General features: G+C 31.9%; 1 protein-coding gene across 5 annotated transcripts in view; it reads left to right on the forward strand.

Moving 5' to 3' along the window:
* The window catches only part of LOC126831678 (ras-associated and pleckstrin homology domains-containing protein 1), an 89,692-nt gene that overhangs the window by 62,711 nt on the left and 6,254 nt on the right, over nt 1-20,727 (forward strand). For all 5 annotated transcript variants that reach the window (XM_050562304.2, XM_050562303.2, XM_050562305.2 and 2 more), the window contains 6 exons: nt 3,707-3,784; nt 4,341-4,500; nt 11,138-11,259; nt 18,788-18,862; nt 19,752-19,898; nt 20,321-20,431. In XM_050562304.2, coding sequence (XP_050418261.1) covers nt 3,707-3,784; nt 4,341-4,500; nt 11,138-11,259; nt 18,788-18,862; nt 19,752-19,898; nt 20,321-20,431 — 693 coding nt within the window. The remainder of the gene's footprint in view (nt 1-3,706; nt 3,785-4,340; nt 4,501-11,137; nt 11,260-18,787; nt 18,863-19,751; nt 19,899-20,320; nt 20,432-20,727) is intronic.

A 20,727-nucleotide genomic window follows, 5' to 3' on the forward strand; every position in this document is an offset into this window, starting at 1 on the left:
CAAGATAAACCGATAAAGGTAATGTTCGTCTTTTGTAATAGTGTAAAAACCTTTCAGTTGGAAATAAGTTGGGTTTGGCAGAAATTTATAACATTTTGAATCATTTCATTAATTGGGTTTAGAGAAAGCTAGAGGTTATATTCTTTAACTTAATAGTCTTTATTATCTTCAACATTAAAAACATGAAATAGAATTTAATAATGGTATATTTTAATCAATTTTGTTATCTTAATTTGAAATTATTGAAGACACAATGAACTTTTTAAAATCGGTCTGCATTGTCATTTTCTCTAAGCCCTTGGGTTTTATTTGTAATAAGACACCTTGATGAAAGAAGCAAAACCTCAATACGGAATTAAAATGTCAAACCATGTAAATCAGTTTATATAACATGTGCTTTTAGACCCATTTTCGTTTATGTTAGGTTCCAAAGTATAGAGATTTAGCTCCTTTTAACTCATGTACAATTATATATTGGAATACCAAAGATTTTTCTGATTTCTGAATATACATTTTGAATAATTGATTTAATTTTTTTAAAAATTGGCTAGACCTCTGGTATTTTGGTCCAAAATTTTATTGGATTTTTTAAGTCAATTTGTTTTGTGGTACAACAGTCTGTCTTTATTGAGTAATTTAGATCTATATATGAGTAGTACAATTATGCATATAGAACTTCTCCCATCACTGATTGTACTCGCATATAAGATCAACCACAAAGTACAAAAAAATAAAAATGTCAGCTGCATAAACTACTGGTTTTAGGTGTTCTAGAGACAATACACAAGAGCTGTCTCTTGCTAGTATCTGTCACTAGCTTTTGAATAGAAGGTAACTTAGGAATATGGTTCGCAAGTTTCTGGATGCGGATAGTTTACAATGATCAATATCTGTCATCAATGATTGAATCATATTGTAATGTCAAACTCAAAGAACTCTTTTATAAGGATTCAATAGCTACGTTATTTAAGATCTCTCAGAAAAAATAAATCGGTAAAATTTACTAATCAACAAGATGAAAGTGGAAATAGACAGGCTGGCCAATATGTGTCTCTAGTGTTTTGGATTAAAAAAAGCAAACCTATGTTTTAGTCTACCTTTACAGAAATTTAAATCTCTATTTTTTATTCTCTGCTATTTAAATTTTAATAGTTTAAAGTATCTACCATACCCCCCCCCCCCCAAATGTCAATATTTATTAAACCATCGGTCAGTGAGAAGGAAATATGGCCTATTCCTGTCAGTTTTCAATTGTCTACGGACATAGTCCAAACATAGTTTGCCAGGGTTCCCTGTTGTACAAATAATCCTGGTTCTGTGCTTGAAGTATCCACAAAACATGCTGAATGTTTCAATAACCAAAATATATCACTTAATGAAAGGCTAAACCTGTTTCCTTAATTTTTGCGATTCCGATTATTCTTATACAAAAATATAAACAAAAATATATAATCTGTGATGAATTAAGTTCCAATTATATCTGTCAAGGTAATCTTAAAAACAAAAATATGTAATCTGTTATGTGGTTCCGGTCATATCTGTAGGGATAATCTTATATACAAAATATGTAATCTGTTATGCGGTTCTGGTCATATCTGTAGGGATACTCTTATATACAAAATATGTAATCTGTGATACGGTTCCAATTATATCTATAGGGCTAATCTTATGAACAAAATATGTAATCTTTGTTTCGGTTCTGGTTATATCTGAAAGTGGAATATCATCAAAAAAATATGTACTGGCAATCTGTGATGCGGTACTGAGTATCTGTAAGTGTAATGTCTCTAATCTTATCAACAAAATATGTTATCTGTGATGCAGTTCTGATTATATCTGTGGGGGTAATCTTATAAACAAAACTCAGACTGGTAGTTGATCAATAAATCCATTATAAGAAAAACAGAGATTCCCCATTATCTGTTTTATTTGTACATCAATCTATCGTTCACTGCTGATGCAATTTTAGTATAGAATCATTTGTAGAATACTGATTAATCCATAGTCGTATACACACAGACAGAAGAACTCCATACATCTCATCATGTCTTTGAAAATCAATTGTTTTAAACTGTCAAGATGGATCCAGCTAATTAGAACAACATTCTTACTTTGGCTTAATAAATTACGCTTCAGAGTTGTCAAGATTTTGAGATCCAGACAAAATAAGCTTTAAAAAAACCAAAAAATCTGTAACTTTTAAAGACCTTTCTCACACAAAATCAAATTTGACGTGGGAGGTAATGGAATTACTTGTGAAAGGACAGGGATAAACTGGATTGAATTTATCAAACAAAATAATGTTGTTTTAATCCCCTTACCCATATTCCACTTTTATATCAAGTAAAGGAATTTAAACATTTTGGAACCCCAAGCCCCCACCTCCCCTTTTGAAATTCCTGCACTTACTACTGATGGTAAAGGGGGAAAAATTTGTCTGCCACAGATTTAAGACTAAACTACTGCACCATGGTCCAAATTGTTGGTTTTAAAGTGACTCTTGTATATAAACTAAAAATAAAGTTTAACCATGTTTTCTTATCAAGGTAATCAAGTTTAACAAGTTCTCAGTACAAAGCAATCTAAGTTTATTTTAAGATATTTTCTTTGTTTTAAATTACATTTTAAAATGTCTTGCCTGATTGTCTAGTTGGAGCCAAAGATAAATTAGTTAAGATAATTAGAAAAAAAAAAGATTTCTTGTTTTGTCGCCAAGGAAACAGTTTGGTAATTTAAAGAATCACTTAACCTTCTCTGCACCTGATTTTGTCTAATTTTTTGCGTTGTAGACTTGTTGTGCCTAGCTATTGTAAAAATAGAAATAAATGGTCATTGACAAATATTCTAAAATAAGATGTATTTTCTATCTTTTAACCGTTTAAAGATTTGAAATTGTGAAAGGCACAATTATTAAGAGGTAAAGCTGTCTTGGCAAAAGTTTCCCCAGTTGCAGAAATTAAAATAATGTGATGACTTAAAGTGTAGAGTAATTATTGGAAATCGCTGAAAATCAATAGGCTTCTTCGTCTGATGACCTTAAACACTGTGTATAAATTTAAAGTCAATCGGATATTAACTTTAGCCTCTAGGGGGGCGACAAGACTCTAAAAAACCCCACAAAATCTGTTATGGTCAAAATGACAGGCACACGAGGAACTGTGCCTGACAGAGCCTGAATTTCTGCCTGACAATGTCTGTAACTGGTACCTTATTTCAAGCCCCCCCCCCCCACAATTTGTTTTCTTAATTGTTTTGGTATTACAATTAAATTCAACAGCTTGATCACAAAGTCAGTAAAACTGTTTACATGTAATATTTATGTTAACAGAAATCCTTTACTAATAGCATATCGCACTAAATCAACCAGTAACCTAAGAATTTGCTAATGGAATTATGGGAAGGAATCAAAAGATTCTTTTAAAGTAAATCTTTAATTTAATTCGTATAATTGAAGGCTTAGGGTACAAAATGAAGGAAATTAGAGATTTGCTGTTAAATGTCAATGAGTACTTTCTGTACAAATGTAACTTTGAGGTATAGACGTCAGTGGCAGCCTGGATCGAGTTGAATCAATAAAACTAAAGTTATTATATCAACTAATGATGTCCATATTTATAAGCGAAATGTAATTAATACGACCCATGAATCAATAGCAATCATATTTGCCTTTATCGTTACTATTGATTACAAACACCTTTTATTACAGGAGGAACAAAAAGCAAGACTGAAAGCCGAGAAAATACGAATTGCCCTAGAAAAAATCAAAGAAGCCAAAATAAGAAAGGTAATTAAGTTCTTTAATAGATTTAATAAAAGTTGATAATAATTGACAGTTATCATGTGGTAGCATTAATATGGTGTTAATAGAAAGGTTGAAGAAACCCATAAAAAACATTAATTATTATATATTATAAGGTTATTTGCAAGTGTGTGTTTTATATTATAAGATTATTTGTAAGAATGTATTCTATATTTACAGTTATTTGTAAGAAAGGGTTTTATATTTACATTTATTTGTAAGAAAGTGTTTTATATTTACAGTTATTTGTAAGAGTGTGTTTTAATATTAAAGTTATTTATGAGAGAGTGTTTTATATTTAAAGTTAGAGTGTTTTATATTTACAGTTTTATGTAAGAGAGTGTTTTATGTTTAAAGTTATTTGTAACAGAGTTTTTTATATTTCAAGTTATTCTTAAGAGATTGTTTTATATTTCAAGTTATTTTTAAGAGTGTTATATATTTACAGTTATTTGTAAGAAAGTGTTTTATATTTATAGTTATCTCTAAAATTGTGTTTTATATTTATAAATATTTGTAAGAATGTGTTTTATATTTACAGTTATTTGTGCGAGTATTTGCTGAAGATGGAAGTAGTAAAAGTATATTAGTTGATGAGAAGATGACAGTAGGACAAGTGACAGGAGTTTTAGCAGATAAAAATCACATCTGTTTAAACAGTAACCTTGCTGTTATAGAGCACATGCCAGATTTATTTATGGGTAAGATATTGTAACATTAATCAAGTTAACAGTCTTTATCTAAATGGAAGTTTAAAACCCCATTTCTGCTTCATTTGACAGAAGCACACCATCTGAATCCCATATAATTTGAAGAAAAAACTCCCAACATATTAAACTTGCATGAATAGTTTTTTGCTGTTAAATCCATATGCTCTACTTTAAGTAGAAACCATATTTGGTCTAAGGTACATGTAAATTGAAAGTTTGAAATCTTGTTGCTAACATTGAAGGTGCCATTAATCAGGGCTCGATATTAATTTGTATTTTTACGGTTAGTTTAGTGGACTGATGAGACAATCATCAGCCCAAAACATTAATCTAAAATTTAATGTAAGGGTGAAAAGAATCAAAAGGCACATTTAGGTAAACTCCAGTCCATTATTCAAATAAAATCATGGAATTTGTGGACTAATTTATAGAAGAACAGTATCTGTATTGTTGGTTCAATAAAAAACGTTTGTCTCCGAAGACTAAAAGACTAATGCAAATTTAAAACTTTACTAGCTCATTTTTATCCTGTTTGGTTCCTAATAACGTTGCACGAGCAATTTCTAAATTTTCTTTTTTTTTCATCTGGTTGAAACATCATCTGCGAAATCTGCCATCTTGATGTTTGCAATCTCAATCTTGATTCATATTTTTACTGAAAATACAGAAATTCTAGAAATCAGTATTTTATATTTATTTTGATGTACGGCCAACTCAATCCTTGTCTAGAAAATCAATATCATTTCATTTACTACTTAAGCCACGAACTTCTACTAATCTTCCATTAATGAATATTTTCTTTGGCTCTGATGTGGTTAGGAAATATAAAATATGTTGTAATAGGAAACTAGAGATAAAAATGATTAGTATCAAATTTTTAAAACATATTGAGATATAGATGTCAACAGGGAATACACATGACTGATCTAAAAACAACATCAGCCATTAAATCTTCTGTACATTTATTTTTTAAACAAAAGAAATTTATTCCTCAAATATTTTCATTAGATAATTACGCAAGTTTTGATGAATAAAATAAACACAAGTATTTTTAATAGGTTTAGGAGCACATCTTAAATTTGAATTGTCAATAGGTGTGCTTACCCTGTGACATAAATTCAGGAATATTGTTAAATCATTCTGATCATTGAGAAAAGGAACTTTGGTCATGGATGCACAAGGAATCCATGTTGGCTCACCAACCAGGAGGCCCCTGGATGGTGGCCAAGAAAATTCCTGCGGATTTTCCAACCAGGTTTTTCCCTTGTCTGTGGTGCCGAATGAATGGTCTGGCAAGGAACAGGATCTAGTCTTTCAGATGGAACAAAAAACCACTGTCATGTTGTAAATGAACCTTTGACAGTTGGAATCTGACATGTGGATGCCTTTCTTCATTAACTCCATTGGTGCAGAACAGTAGGATGTTATACCCCATTTCACGAGTACTCAGAATGCCCCCTGTAGCCGATAAACCATACCTATAAAAGTATACTTTATAATATCACATCTTGTAAGCCACAATAGTCATATTGTAGTTCATATTAGGAAGTTCATCAACTAAGTTGACAATGGAATTTTATTTCAACAGAGTTCATTTTTTTCTTTGCTTCCTACAAAACGAGGAAAATTGTTTTTCATTATATTAAAATTATTTTGGCACTAAATTGAATTACTGTCATGGTGGAGAACTATATAAATATTTCATAATGATGCTTTTCATGTACCTTAAACCTAATTAAGCATTATATCTGATAAAAATTGCCGTAAGTTATCTTTGATAAAATCTGAAATGCATGGTCTCATTTGATCGATTGACGTAAACATTTTCCTGGCACTAGGATCACTTATTCATCAATAATGATTTTTTGATTATACGCAAAGATGTTTGAGCCTAATGTTGGGGTTTATGCACTGAAATTGAATTTTTGCCTGATGATGAATAGAGACAAAACTTTATGAGTATGATCAAAGCGTTGTTAATTAATGCTTTGTGAAGCATATTTCCAAATTATAATTATATAGAAGTTTGAGAGGACTTTAATTAATCGTCTTGGTATAATTTATTTTATATTCACCTGTTTATACAGACTTACCTTCCAATCAATTTTGATAGCTCAAAATATTTCCCGTTGTTTTGGGCTGTGGATCAATACGATTAAAAAACTGACGATACTTGTGAAACAACTTTTGCCGTACTTAGACGTTTCTAGTGAATGGCCTAATCTTCACAATATATATCTATCACTGTACATGTATACCTTAACAGCCTTTAACAGAATATCTTTATTACATAGATGTTAATCAGTAAAGAAATAACATCAAGTTATTTAAAGATGCATTATGGGAGATTAGATAAAAAGCTGGCAGTTCTCACTATAATAGTTAAAAACTAGATAATGTAAAGAGAATTTGCTGAAAATTTCAGTCAAATTGATCCACTCTGAACCAAGATTTTAGAGATTAAATTTTGGGCCTAGGCTCTCTCATCATTACTAAAGTCGGTACGATAAAAAAACATAGTCTCGATTATCCATTTCATGATTAAATCATGAATGAAAGTTGAGCAGCAAATGGTATCCTAATCCAGAAAATATCGCAGGCTAGCGATGACATCGAGAGTTGATTATGGTCTGGATAAGTTAATTAATGTTTAATTAATAATTTAGATAATATTTCAGGCCTAAAGGAAGACCTGAAATTGGCAGATTTAGCTCTTGCATAATGTATGTTTAATCACACTATCTGTTACATATATTAATGATGTTACTAAAGTCAGCCATTGTTCTATTGACATTAACAAGGTGTTATTAATTTAACCACATGTAGAATTGTAATAATTATTCAGCTTGATATTAGAAGTTGAACAATTGAAAATATAAGAAAATTAGGTTGAGGATTTAGATGTTAAATGACTTAACGTCTCAAAATCATACAGCCAAATAAATGAGTTAATTGTTTGGGCTAAGCCAGATTGGATGGTTAAATGATTTAGAAAATGAACAAATTTATGAAAGAGTGTTGGATTTAAACTTTGAACAATTTATAGTAATAAGACAGTAATGTACATCATGGCTATATAGTCTTATTTAGGTGGATTATGATTTACTATTACACAGGATGCTTGGTGTCTACTCCATATAACCGTTACAGTATTTACATGGGACTACTTTAAAATGGTACTGATAGTTATATCAATAATCAGAAACTTGGTAACCAGTCGTACTATCAAGAGGAAAAGCTTAGTTAGATTTGAATTCGTAATATTATTGAATTACATTAACACTTACATGATGACAAATTATTTGATTAAGAGAAATAACTCCTTTTAATCATCAAATGCTGGATTTAAACTTGATCTGTTATCCTGTATTGTAGCCTAACTGTAAATACCTATAAAGACCTGCTTTGATTTTAAAATGTCCCTTACTTAAAAGTGATTGAATGACAAGAGTTAAATACATTGTGATAGGTTGCAGATGTTCATGTTGTGATAATTATTTGTGAACATTTTGGATTTTGTTATTGATTTCCGTGTAATGTTATGTAACTACTTTGAAGTAGCCTTTATACACAGGACCTGGATATTTATAGCATTCCCAACCCCTAAACACAGCAGTTTCCTTATCAGCCACACAGCTGGTACCAAGACAAATAGAAACTGGGCTTGAAACTCTAGAAAGGTTCTTCTCTGCATATCGCCAGCAAGGCACTGGTAAGAATTCAGGATAAAATAAATATAAAACACAACAAATCTGATGCCAAATGTTGAAATGCAGAGAATAAGATGCTATCATGTGGACCAAGATATTGAAATAATATGTTAAAAGATCATATAAACTCAGTTCATGGAATTAATGAAAATTGCCATAAGCATGGATCAAAAAAATGACAGCAAGTTCATTTGGAATTAAAAAGAAAATGATGTTTTTATCCGCCTACAGTTTTGTAAAGTTTAAAGCAACTAGAAATCAAAATTGCCTTAGGTAAGAATATAATGAGAGGCTGCTAACCAGTTGTTCCATTTTGTCAAAGATTTAAAAAATACAAAAATATCACGGATAAGAAAAACTTTTACCTTCATCTAATGAGAACTGCAGACATGGAATTGAACAAACTAGTAAAAGTCAGACATTAATGTTGCATGTATTTGGGGCAAGATTCTACATATGGTAATCTTTAAGGTGTGATGTAATGCTTGTTAGGTAACTTGATCAGGTGGAATCTGTTAAAATCTCAAAAGATTTAAATTTTCTACCTTGATTAACTGCTTCAATGTGATCAGAAGGCAGCAATAAGGAATAGTGACTTTACCTCACGAACTATTGGTAATTACACTTCCCGAAATGTAAAACTTGCTTGGTATTTGTTAATGATTGTGTGGGTGATTAAAAAATTATTCAAAAAAGATGGTGCTTAATTGCTTTGATGAATTTTAGAAAAATAAACTAAGGGTGCCTTCTAGTAACACTTTAAAGCCATTTATATAGCTTAGGCCAGCCCTTATTAAGTTTTTGTTATTTGGGATCTTGATCAATAAATATCCACACAGGAACAATATTTTGAGAAGAGCAACCATATGCTTTGTTTTTGAATTAGTTATTTTTAACGAAGAAATAGGAAGCAATATTTTTATTGGGTGTTCTTGAAGAACAAAAATTCAAATGGATGTGGCCATACTTTAGATTTATCTATCAAGATAGGTAAACAAATGTTGTTACAATTTTATGTTTGAAGGATGTGAATAAATTTGTTACAAGAGGGATGTACTCACATGTTGTTATTGTATTTTGAGAGAGTGGGTGCTTATTGAAGTTATTACATTGCATTATGAATAAGGAAAAAAAAATGATTCTTTTAAAGTGCACATAACATGGGTTTGGGAACTTTTGGATATGTGTAGCCAATGGTTACTATATCAACTTTACGGCAAGTTCACACCAATCTGATTGAAATTAATTCAATTATCTTCACTCAAAGTCGTAAAAATGGACCTCCCGTGAAAACGACTTTGCCAATTATCGAAAACACTCTTAATCCCCTCAGACGCCAGTGACGTCACAGTGACCGAATGCATATTCGGAATGTTTATTCCTTAATTACCTATATACAGCCGGCGTGTGTACTCATTAACGCCTTACTGATTCCTTAATCTCCCTTAGTTCTTAATTAAATAAAACAATTGACTACGAAATAATTCGTTTTGTAATTCATTTTAATTTAAGATCCAATTTAGATTGCCTACAACTTTTAAACTTTGAAGTCTTGAACTCTTAATTAATTTTTTACAATATGGAACTTATTGGACGAACACTTTTAATATGTAAATAATATACCGGTCCAGCTATGTGTTTTTTACTGCGAGCACTTCGCTTTTCCACATAAAGTGTAGTGTCGTTAATATTTGTCATTAATTAATCAATCCGACTATAAAAGTTATACAGGCATGGGAAATAATTTAATTTACACGTCGGTGTTAGCAGTGAGTGTTAGTGGGATTAAGAATGTTGATTAGGTAATTATCTTTTTTTACGCCGGCCAGATCAAAGACATCACTCTAAGTGGAACGTGTGCATAATACCTCATGAACGAACTAATGGTAGAATCGTACACCCACACATTAAGTTTTACTCATCAGTTGTTTATAATTATTATTTACCCAATAATTATTGCTCACTAGTGTTTTTGTAATCAAGTAGCCTCGAATTATTTGTTGATTGGCGTTTAAACAACAATCATTTATCTTCTTTTTAATAAAAGTATTTTACAATTGCATTGACAGTTTAATCACTCACCAAACGGCACCAGGAACTCCACGTATGATCCTGTGCAATTTTCGTGCCGAAGTTTAACCTCATTTACTACACCCGTAGTACATGTAACCGTAAATGGTAATAAGATTCCCAGCGTTGATTGGCTGAGAAATGAGGGCGATCTATTGTACATGTTATGCATAGTCATCGGAAAATTCCATATTCACTGTAAATTTCAAATGGAGTTACGATAAAAGTTGTTCTTTATGTATAGAAATGGTTATTATTATTATATATAGCTAATAATGAATATATTGACAAATGACTGGCGCCATTTGTATTTCTGTACTTAATATATCAAGTATTACGGGGTTATCCAAATTACCGGTAAATGTGCTAATTTCTTGAGTCGTCTTCATTTGACACATGGCCTATTTAAACAAAGGCAGCTTAAATGGATCTACGGCATGATACAGCATTTGAAATTCACTCTAAAATATTCCAATCACAAATGATTCGGTGATTATGATTAGGCCAGTCACGTGGTAATTGGACCGTCAACAGACGCTTGTCAACTTGCCGTGTGTATTGATAGTGCTATATTGTACAGACGGTGAGATATTGTATAGATAATGTATATCCTATGTGTAGTGCCTGTGACGTCACCAGCCAATCAACCGGATTAAGGTCGTAATTGAAAAATTGAAAAGCGTTTTGGCGTGTCGGACACTTAAACGTTAACAGCGGACTTAATTTTAATCAGATTGGTGAGAAGTTGCCGTAAAGTTGATATAGTAACCATGGGCTATACATACATGTAATTTAGATTTTTGATCTTACGTGGTCTTTAAGATAAAATTATTTGTTCTATTTTTCAGAGAGAATATTAGAAGATCATGATTCATTGGTAGAAAATATGGTAATGTGGACACGAGATTCAAAAAATAAAATATTGTTTGAAGAAAGACAACAAAAATATGATCTTTTTAAACAACCAGAGGTAAGATCTCAATAAATGTAGGATTTGAAAGAACCTTTCTCCCTAGAATAATCTGTGCTACATGTTACATAATATACTTTAGAGTATACATGTAACTGGCTAAACCTGTGAGGAAACTCCCTTATCCAGTCCTGTGCAATACTTTGTTTAGAATTCCCCCATTTTATTTTGACGGCTTTGAAAGAATAGGGGAGCAATATAAACTTTATTGGATTTTTACTGATAACGTTAATTTACTCTTTTTTTGACGATTATCATCCAACACAAAGAATTTTAAGGAAATAGAAATATAGATCAGGTCCTACCTCTTTTGAATTTCGAGTTACGATATTAATGTAACTGTAACCAATTTCCATGGTGCATCTCCTCCCTATTCTCCTTCCCACTTTTGTTTTCAATTTGTGAATCTACACATTTAATTAAAAACATTGTAAGTAATAAAGAAAGAATCTTCTTGAAACCCACGATCAAGTTGTCTTACTTTTCTATGGTGTCCTTGTGGTTATGGCATGAGATTTTTCCAGTTGTATGTCTGATCTTGTACTTCCTTGGTTGTGTTCAGTGCAGTCTTAAACCGTAATCATGTTTGTGATCAAAATTGAAAGCCAGACGATTAATGTAATATTTTAGAACTGCAATGAAAAAAGCATTGATTTTAATTTATGATAGGCAGCTGTTGGAGAGTTATAAATATCTATTAAACAGTTTGTGATTCATAATCACTGATTCATGTAATATTAGCTCTCTTAATTCTAAGATTGACTAGTCCAGTATATATACGCCTTTATTGACAGGAAAAGGGAAAATATATGACTGTGTTTATTACAAAGACAGGCTTTTATGTGTTTATAAACAGGAAATTATTTTAGTTTCATCGCGTACTTGAGTTCATTCATTCTGTTAGTGAAACTATCTTATAGAGAAGTTGCATACATCACATTTATACTACACAAGTAGGGCTTCAAGTAGTTTCTGCTTTAGTATATATAATTATATATATTATGTGATAGGGAAATGCATTTGGAAATATGTCGAAGGAGATTAGTTGTGTTTATTGAAATTGTGATATAATTTGGTGTGTTTGCTTTGTGATGTGATAAATTTCATGGAAGCATGAGGTGAGTTATCATTGCAAGACTTTATTTAAATCTGATTAGTCTCTCTTTTCTCTCATTGCAAATTGATGATGGCACAGTGGTTAGCAAGTTAGATAAGTGAACATAATAGTAAGTGCAGGAGAACTGCACTACACACAAACAAAATCCATAAGACAAACCCAAGGACAAATGGATCCAGTGAATGAATCTAGTGTATCCACTGTGCTTTTACAGTCCCAGGCCTGCAGTGATACATTGCATGTTCCATGAATGATCTGAATAGGTACACTTTATCACACTGTTCAAGTCTACCCAGCTGTAATTGGGTACTTTTCTTATGACATATGTACAGGATGGGTTGAGAGAATTTAATATTAAGCATGATTATCAGTGGTAAGCTCTCTGTAACTGATAAAGAGATTTAGTTGTTTGGATGGGATGAGAAACAAACAACTGGCTTATCTTGGTCATCTGAATGGGTCATCTTAAAATTACCTGTTGCATCTAGCTTAGATCATGCCCATTTCATTACTTTTAGTGGAAAGTTTTGCTTTCAAAGTGATACATACACATTAACTGTAGTCTCTAGTAAACTGTTTATGGTCTATGTGAATGCAACATTTTCTCTGAAGGGCATATTAGATAATAAAAGGTTGGCTACCATCATGGCTTTGATGCTTGTGGATAGAAGTAAGTTATCATTTTGATAGCAGTTTGAAATCAATAGAAAGGTTAAGTTCAGATTGCCATAACTTGATTTGAACAATTTATGGACCAATTTACTTTCTTTTTTTATTTTCCATTTATTCAGGAATATTGGTGATTTATATTCATTTTCCTTATTTATTTATGGAATGACTTTTGGGAGTTCATACATGGTGTAATACATATTTAAGTAAAAATGTACAGAAATGTTCATGATTTCCTTAAAATTAAATGATCAATTGATCTGAAAAACAAGTACAAAAATCTAGCCTCTTTGATGGCACTCAAGCACTCTGTTTATAATTGATAGCTTGATGAAATTATCGGTGCTTTAATACAAGAGAACCAAGTTGTTCGTCTAAGTTTGTGTTCTGAATGATTGTTTGGATAGCAATCATTCCAGTATAATTAATTACGGAATAAACTGCCATCAGATGCTCAAGAAACGCCAACCTTATTTTGATTCAAGACATTATTAAAAACACATCTGCTTAAATGAAATGAAGTAAAGTTTAAACCTTTCTCTTCTGCCCTAACCGGGCTAATGAATATGGGTATATGCCATACAGGGGGCTATGAAGAAAATTATCCCGGAAACCAACACTACAGTCTACTCTATTTTTGTATTCCAACTGTCACTGATTCTTTAACATGCACACAATGTGACGAGTACACCGGACCTCAGTTTTTCAATCTATCCAAACAACTATGTAGCAATGAAATCCTGAAACACAGATATCGAACACAGGACTTCCAGGTTAGTTAGCTGCTGCGACTAAAGAAGATTATGAGACATAAAAACTATCATAGTGCTGCTTAAACTATTTTGTCTCCAGATGTTTTGTAGCACTATGAACATAACCCTATTTTAATGGAATTCTGTGCATTACAAGCGAACTTTTATTACCAATCTGTTTCTTTATGCTTTCGATGGGCCTGCACTACATGAAGATCTAGCTGGTTGTAGTGGAAGGTTGTGTCAGGGGTCATACGAGCTGCTTTTGACCCTATGAGATCAAACATTTGATAAACCAATCAGCGTTGATGTTTCTAGGTGGGATACCCACAGTTCTGTGCATTGCACGCCAAGAACTCGCCGTAACAGACCGTTTCATTGGCGCATCTCTCACATCAACCAGAACGCAGGTTATATAACAACTCTTCCAGATCAGTGTAGTAAGACAAGTAAAATGAAATTTTGAACTATAAAAAAAACGAAACAAAATATGATCTGTTTTATCAGATTGTTTTATGAGATTGTTTTATTACTGTATTATTATAGAATTATCACTAAACAAAACAACAATGATGAAAAACAGAAGTAAAATAAAACCATAATAATGTTATTGTTCTCATATTTTATACTAACTAGTGTTAATTGACAATAAAAAGATCCTCCACCCTTTTGGCATCCATGTTTATCTGTGATATAAATGGGCGTAATATGTAGTAATTTGTATGTAAAATATACTTGGACACCTTTGATATATTATCTTAAAACGTTAGAATATGTAAAAAAAGAGGATTGCATTACAAAATTGTTCAGATAAAATTGGTTTTCAGTCTCCAGATGGAAAAAACGGCTAGATTCTTTTTTTTATATTGTGATGTCTCAAACACATTTTTCCTCAAAAATGTAGAGCATATTGGTTTGTGGTGTGTTATGGCCCAGAGAATTATTTTAAGTTCTGTGTTAAGAGATAAGTTGGTAATATATTATGGTGATTTTTGATTGTTTACATGAAAAACATCCAGATAATATATTGTTTTATTGAGATGTTTGAACCATAATTTACTCCAACCAGAAATGTAGAGCAAGTTGATTTACTGGGCCCAGCAGGATTCCAAAAAAAGAATTTTGTGTTTGGAATAGATACGTGAGCTTTAGATATTATATTCTGTGAGTTATGATTTGATTATGAAACCTAGAATGGATATAAAGTTTATTTGTGGTAAAGTTAAGCAATAATTATGTGATTAAAGTGAAGAGTGCTACAAGCACGGATAATTAATGAAGGACTGTCCAAATAGTTATACTTCCTGCAGAGATCATAAACATGGCACTTAAATGGTAGAATTATGGAAAACAATTACCGGTAATCATATCAGGATTGTGTGGTCTTCTGGATACAGTTAAACACTGTGTAGGTATTGGAGAGGACTCTTATTTCAATCATATTCCCCAGCAAGTGAAATTGACAGGCTGGAGAACCCATTTATTTTTTAAAAAAATAGGATTATGCTAAAACCATGGACCTTAAAATACATACCGGTACATTGAAAAACATATCTTGCTAATCTGAGGTAAGCAAAATATGTCAAAATTTTTAAAAGTGAAAGCACTGGATATCCCAATGACTGATTATGATAATAAAAGAACATAGTATCTCCACTTAGAAATTATTATATATATATATATCGGCAAGAGGGTATACCATGATATGTTTATGATAGAAGTCTTGTACACTTCAGTCCAATTGTCTCCACCTTGACTGCAATTATGAACATTACTCTGGACAAAACAATGTGAATTGGTAACTGGCAGTTCCCCAATAATACCTTTCACTTACAGAATATCTTACAGGATATTATGGTCATTTTTCCCCTCACCCAATCAAAAGATATGACATAATCTTTATATGACTTTTGACCATCGTACACAGTTCAAACTATTAATTTGTACAGAACAATATTTGTTGTAGTCTAAGTGGAGATAATTTGTCCTGGAGCGATCAAGACTAGCATCACACATGTTACTATTTATTGCTATATAGAGCTAGCTTCAACGAGTATATTCTGTGATCAGATTGTGGGAAAATGGTACTGTCTATAGAAACAAAAATAATTGAAACAAAAAATAGAATTATTTTATTTTGCTGTCGACAGGATCTTGTTATCTAGCCAAAGGAGTTTTATAAAGGGAAATATTTATTTGTGATACATTAAATCAATATTCTGTCAAACATATGTTCAAAGTATTAAGTTACTCTCAGGAAATATTTCTCAAAGTGAACTTTGTACTAATGTTTTATTTTGTCTGAAAAAATATCTTCCTGTTTGTCAATAATAGATATGAATGCTGCTTTATGTTAGTCATTGTATGCTTTTAATAAACACATGAAAAAGATTTGAAAGCATATACCGATAACATACATTTTTTAAGTCTTTCATATTCTTTTCACATATGTAAAACATGCCAAGTTCTATAAATTATTCTGTCCTATACGTTTTTGTTTATAAAATTTGAAAGTGGCAAAAACATACAATGGTTACAATCTATATAATATTTTCAGTCTTAAGATTTTATTGGCAAAATACAATACTGATTATGTTATAGAATCTTGTTAATAGCCCAATGATATTTTATAATATAAAGATTTTGCTTTTTATTTACCTAAATAATCACAATGTGACAACCTTTAGGGACTGCTCAAGAGTTCTGGCCTGATATATTGTTGAATTGCATATCACGATTCACCTTCTAACGATTCGTGTATTGAATCACAAGCCTCAGAATCGATTTTTTATGATTCCTTTTTTTATGTTTTTTTTTTTTGTCGCTTCAGTTTACTGAATATTAAGTAAAAGTTAGTCCACCAGTCACAAGCGAAATGTACGTTTACTTACTGCCCGTCAGACATAAGAATCGACCACAAGTAGACAAACGAACATTTTAAGCTCTGGACAGTGGACATTAATTGCAATTTTTGACTCCCAATAAAAATATCAATTATTCATTTATCCTAGTAAATATTGACCTGATTATGAATCGCGATATGAATCATATCGTAGTACCTGAATCGCAATACATATCGTATCGTATTGTGACTGTAATTGCAATAGGCCTACCCAGCACTACTGCTCAAACCACTCAACTGTCTTCAGGGTGTATGTTTCATTGCCTGCCAACCTATCATTAATACCTTGGGAACAGAAATGATGAACAATATTTTCACCTTGGACATAACTGTTTGAAAAACATATCTTGATAACCTGAGATAAGCAAAAGACGCCAAAACTCTTCATAACTAGGTTGTCCCAGGTTTTGTCCTGTATACATATTTAAGAATCTTTGGCAGTTGTAATTCGTCGAAGTAGTCTGGAAAAGATTCCCCCATAGCACACTGTATGACGTATGCTCATCTTGATTAGTCCGGCTGAAGCAAAAATGCACCAACCTGACTAATGAAGACAGGGCTCTAAGACAAACAGCAGTTATTACATGCAGCTATTTGGACATTTCTTTCTTTTTCTAACATTATAAATTGGGGAGAAAAAGAAAACATGAAATAAAAACTATAAAGATTAGTGTTTGACAGTATTGATTTGATGAAAGTATTATGGCAATGTGACCTTGTATCATAGTCCGGATGTTGAAAGACATCTTTGATTATAACCAACTATTAGAATTCTAGAAAATACTATTCTGTAATGGAAATGTGCCATCTTTTATTCCCATTATTTCAGAGTAAAGATGTTCACTCAAGGTTGATGACAAGTTTTAAAATCATTCATTTGTATATTTTTTTCTGGACATTATATTTAACCAGAGCTCTGATTTCAGCTACATTTACCAGTCTTAACTGACTGAAGTTAAAATGACCAATTGGAAAACTTATCTTTCACTCAATTTATATGCCATATAACATTAGAATCGCAAATAATCCAGTCGTTTCCATCTAAGTAATACTACCATGGTGAAATTGTCTGTGCACTCTGTAGCCTGGATGAAAAAGTATTGAACAATTATTCAAGGAAATATTTGCATTAAGTAATTTGTTCAGTAGGTTTTATCAGTCAACAGTTTCTACTCTATCATTTGGGGATATTTTTATCTTTATGATTCAGTAGTTTAAATATTGCTCATTTCATTTATCAAGTAGATTATACAGAGGTTGTTTCATATAGCTGTTTGTATGGTTGAGATTTGCAAATGGATATGTTTTTGCTGAATGTTTAATGCAAAATGAGTTTGAGATATCGGGTATGGAGAGGTCTAAATACATTACAGGAAAAATAGTGTCTGATGTCTGAAAATTATTCTGAATTTTGCACAAGTTAATATTTAGGAACTAAATGTGGATTTTTAGATCTCATAAATTTGGAGTCATTCAAGTCTTAGAAAATAAATTTTCTTTGAAAAGTGTTATGTTGTACCCATTGGATGACACATAATTGTGGAGGTGCACCTTAACTGGAATCTTAGTAGTAGTGGACGACGCTTTATTGGAACACCTGGTACCACTTTTGAGATAATATATGATGGTTAAATTCCAATAACCCTTACTTTATTTTGTTTAATTCGTCCGTGACTTTGAGCCTCCTCGACTGATAATAATACATCCTCTGATGTGTGACACATGAGTTAACTTGCCGTTTGCTCCTGGTTCACATTATGACATTTACGGTTATTTAAAGGATATCATATTTGAATTGTCATGCTGTGTTGAATAAGTTCCTAGCTCAAATTGTTATAAACCTAATTAGATTTTCGATAATTTGTTCACATTTCCAGTAATTTTTGTAGAAGTGAGAAGACAAAATCAATGTGTTAAGCTGTTGGAATCATGCTTCAAGTTTTTCAGCTTAAAGTCACAATCCCTGTCTGATTACAAGAATTTCCTTTTTCCTGTGGGAAATATTTCACCTGTTGTATATGTTATTGTAACAAATGTGTAATTTAACAAAATTAATATTAATTCCTGCTATTGTTTTATTTTTTGTAGAAATATTTATTACATGGATCTACATCAGAGAAGAGTGTTAGTTTAGCCAGTGGACAAAGAGATAGATTATTACAGGTCAGTGATGTATTCTGTTCTACCAGGCGTGTGTCCCTGGGGTGGTGGTGGGGGTATATCCCACATTCATCGAAATGACGTCAAAAAAAACTAATGAGCGAAGTATTACCACAGTTTTGGTCTCACTCATCTCTAATCCTATTATTCTATCCATCTAAATGAGCAGAAATATTGCCTCAGACCTGAAAAAAAAAAATTGAGGGTAATACCCCCCAGACCTTATGCCAAAATTAACATTGTGGCCCTTGCCATATGTCTTTACGATGTTGGGTAGCAAAACATGGAGGACTAGTTCAGACATTTCAATTAACGCCTAGGGAATTGACAAGCAGTAACAAATTGATCACCCTATTCACATTGCCTAAGATCCTTTGAATCTAAAAGTATTTTATAGAGAATAAGGATTTAAGATTAATTTCTGTGAAATATCTGCAAGAATTATACGGGTGTGAATCAGTTTCTCCTTAAGTTTGTAGCCTCCACAAATTCTTATCCATGGTTAATTTCATTACAGTCGCATCTAAGGGGATATTAGTATTAAAATTTCCGGTTTTCTTCACCATGTCTTAGACGGTGGGGAAAATAATTTGAAAACAATAACTACTTGGTTCCTCTTCTGAAAAGCTTTTAGTTCCAAGTTCTGAAATTTTGATCATGAGACTTGAGTAGCTATTTCTTTATCAATACACTGATTAACTAGAACTTAATTTGGTTTGGCCTAGGCTGAAAAATAATTATATCAGGGGTGTTTAATTTTGAAGAAATGAATGTTTGTCTGGAAAGTTGTAATAAAAACTAGCAAATTGTTAAAAAAAAAACCCACAGAAACACACACTGTTGAGAATTTGTAGCAAAATTTCTGGAATTGGATTTTTATTTTTCATTTTAGGAGTTCTATTCACGAGGAGGATCACATGCACCTGAGGTGGAAGGAATGTTGTATCTGAAGGCAGACGGAAAGAAATCGTGGAAGAAATATTTCTTTGTTCTAAGAGCATCTGGTCTGTATTATAACCCAAAAGGAAAAATTAGCAAGGTAAATCTTTTGTTACTTTTTATTTTATGATAATTAATAGATCTTTAAAATATTCAATTTAAATATAGCAGGGGTTGAGAAGATCCTTCGGTTCTATCTTGTCTGGGATGACACCTGTAGGGTTGACAAGGAAAATATGTCTAACCATACAGGGATAACAAACTGAAACCTGGTGTTCAAATTGTAAGGCCATGTAAACTATCCCTTGGCATTTGGAATTCGATAAGGAGGAATAAAACATTATGGAGGGATAAAATGTTATTGAGGGATAAAACATTATGGCATGTTCCATATCTAAAAATGCAAATTGCATGAAGATACCTAAAAGAGTTATCTCCCCTCAAATGAAAAGCAATGGTCTGTATGAGCTTTGTAAATGAATTGCATTTTCCTTGGAATACTATTATCAATGTATTTTTCAGGCATCTAAGGATTTGGTTTGTTTGGTTCAGTTTGATTTTGTAGAAGTCTATCACGGATTGAACTGGAAGAAAAAATATCATTCACCTACTGATTTTACTTTTGCTCTCAAGGTTAGTAATTACACTACTGGCACATGGATGAATCACTAGTCACTTATAAGAACTCATTAAGTTTAGTGGACCTTTATTTTGCTTTAATTGAAAAAAATGATAGTAAACATACAGATGTAAATAGATCTGAGAGAAGAAAAGAAGTAAGTGCAGGAGGACCACACTACACACAAAATGATGCTGCATTAAACACAATTTGTAATCAACAGAAGGCTTGGATTTTTAAAAAAACAAGTTACTGGTACTCTAATTTTATGTTCTTAAAATATCTGAAAATCTCAAAACAGTTCTCAAGT

Source organism: Patella vulgata, chromosome 9 (genome assembly GCF_932274485.2).
Source record: "Patella vulgata chromosome 9, xgPatVulg1.2, whole genome shotgun sequence".
In the NCBI taxonomy this organism is placed as follows: Eukaryota; Metazoa; Mollusca; class Gastropoda; family Patellidae; genus Patella; species Patella vulgata.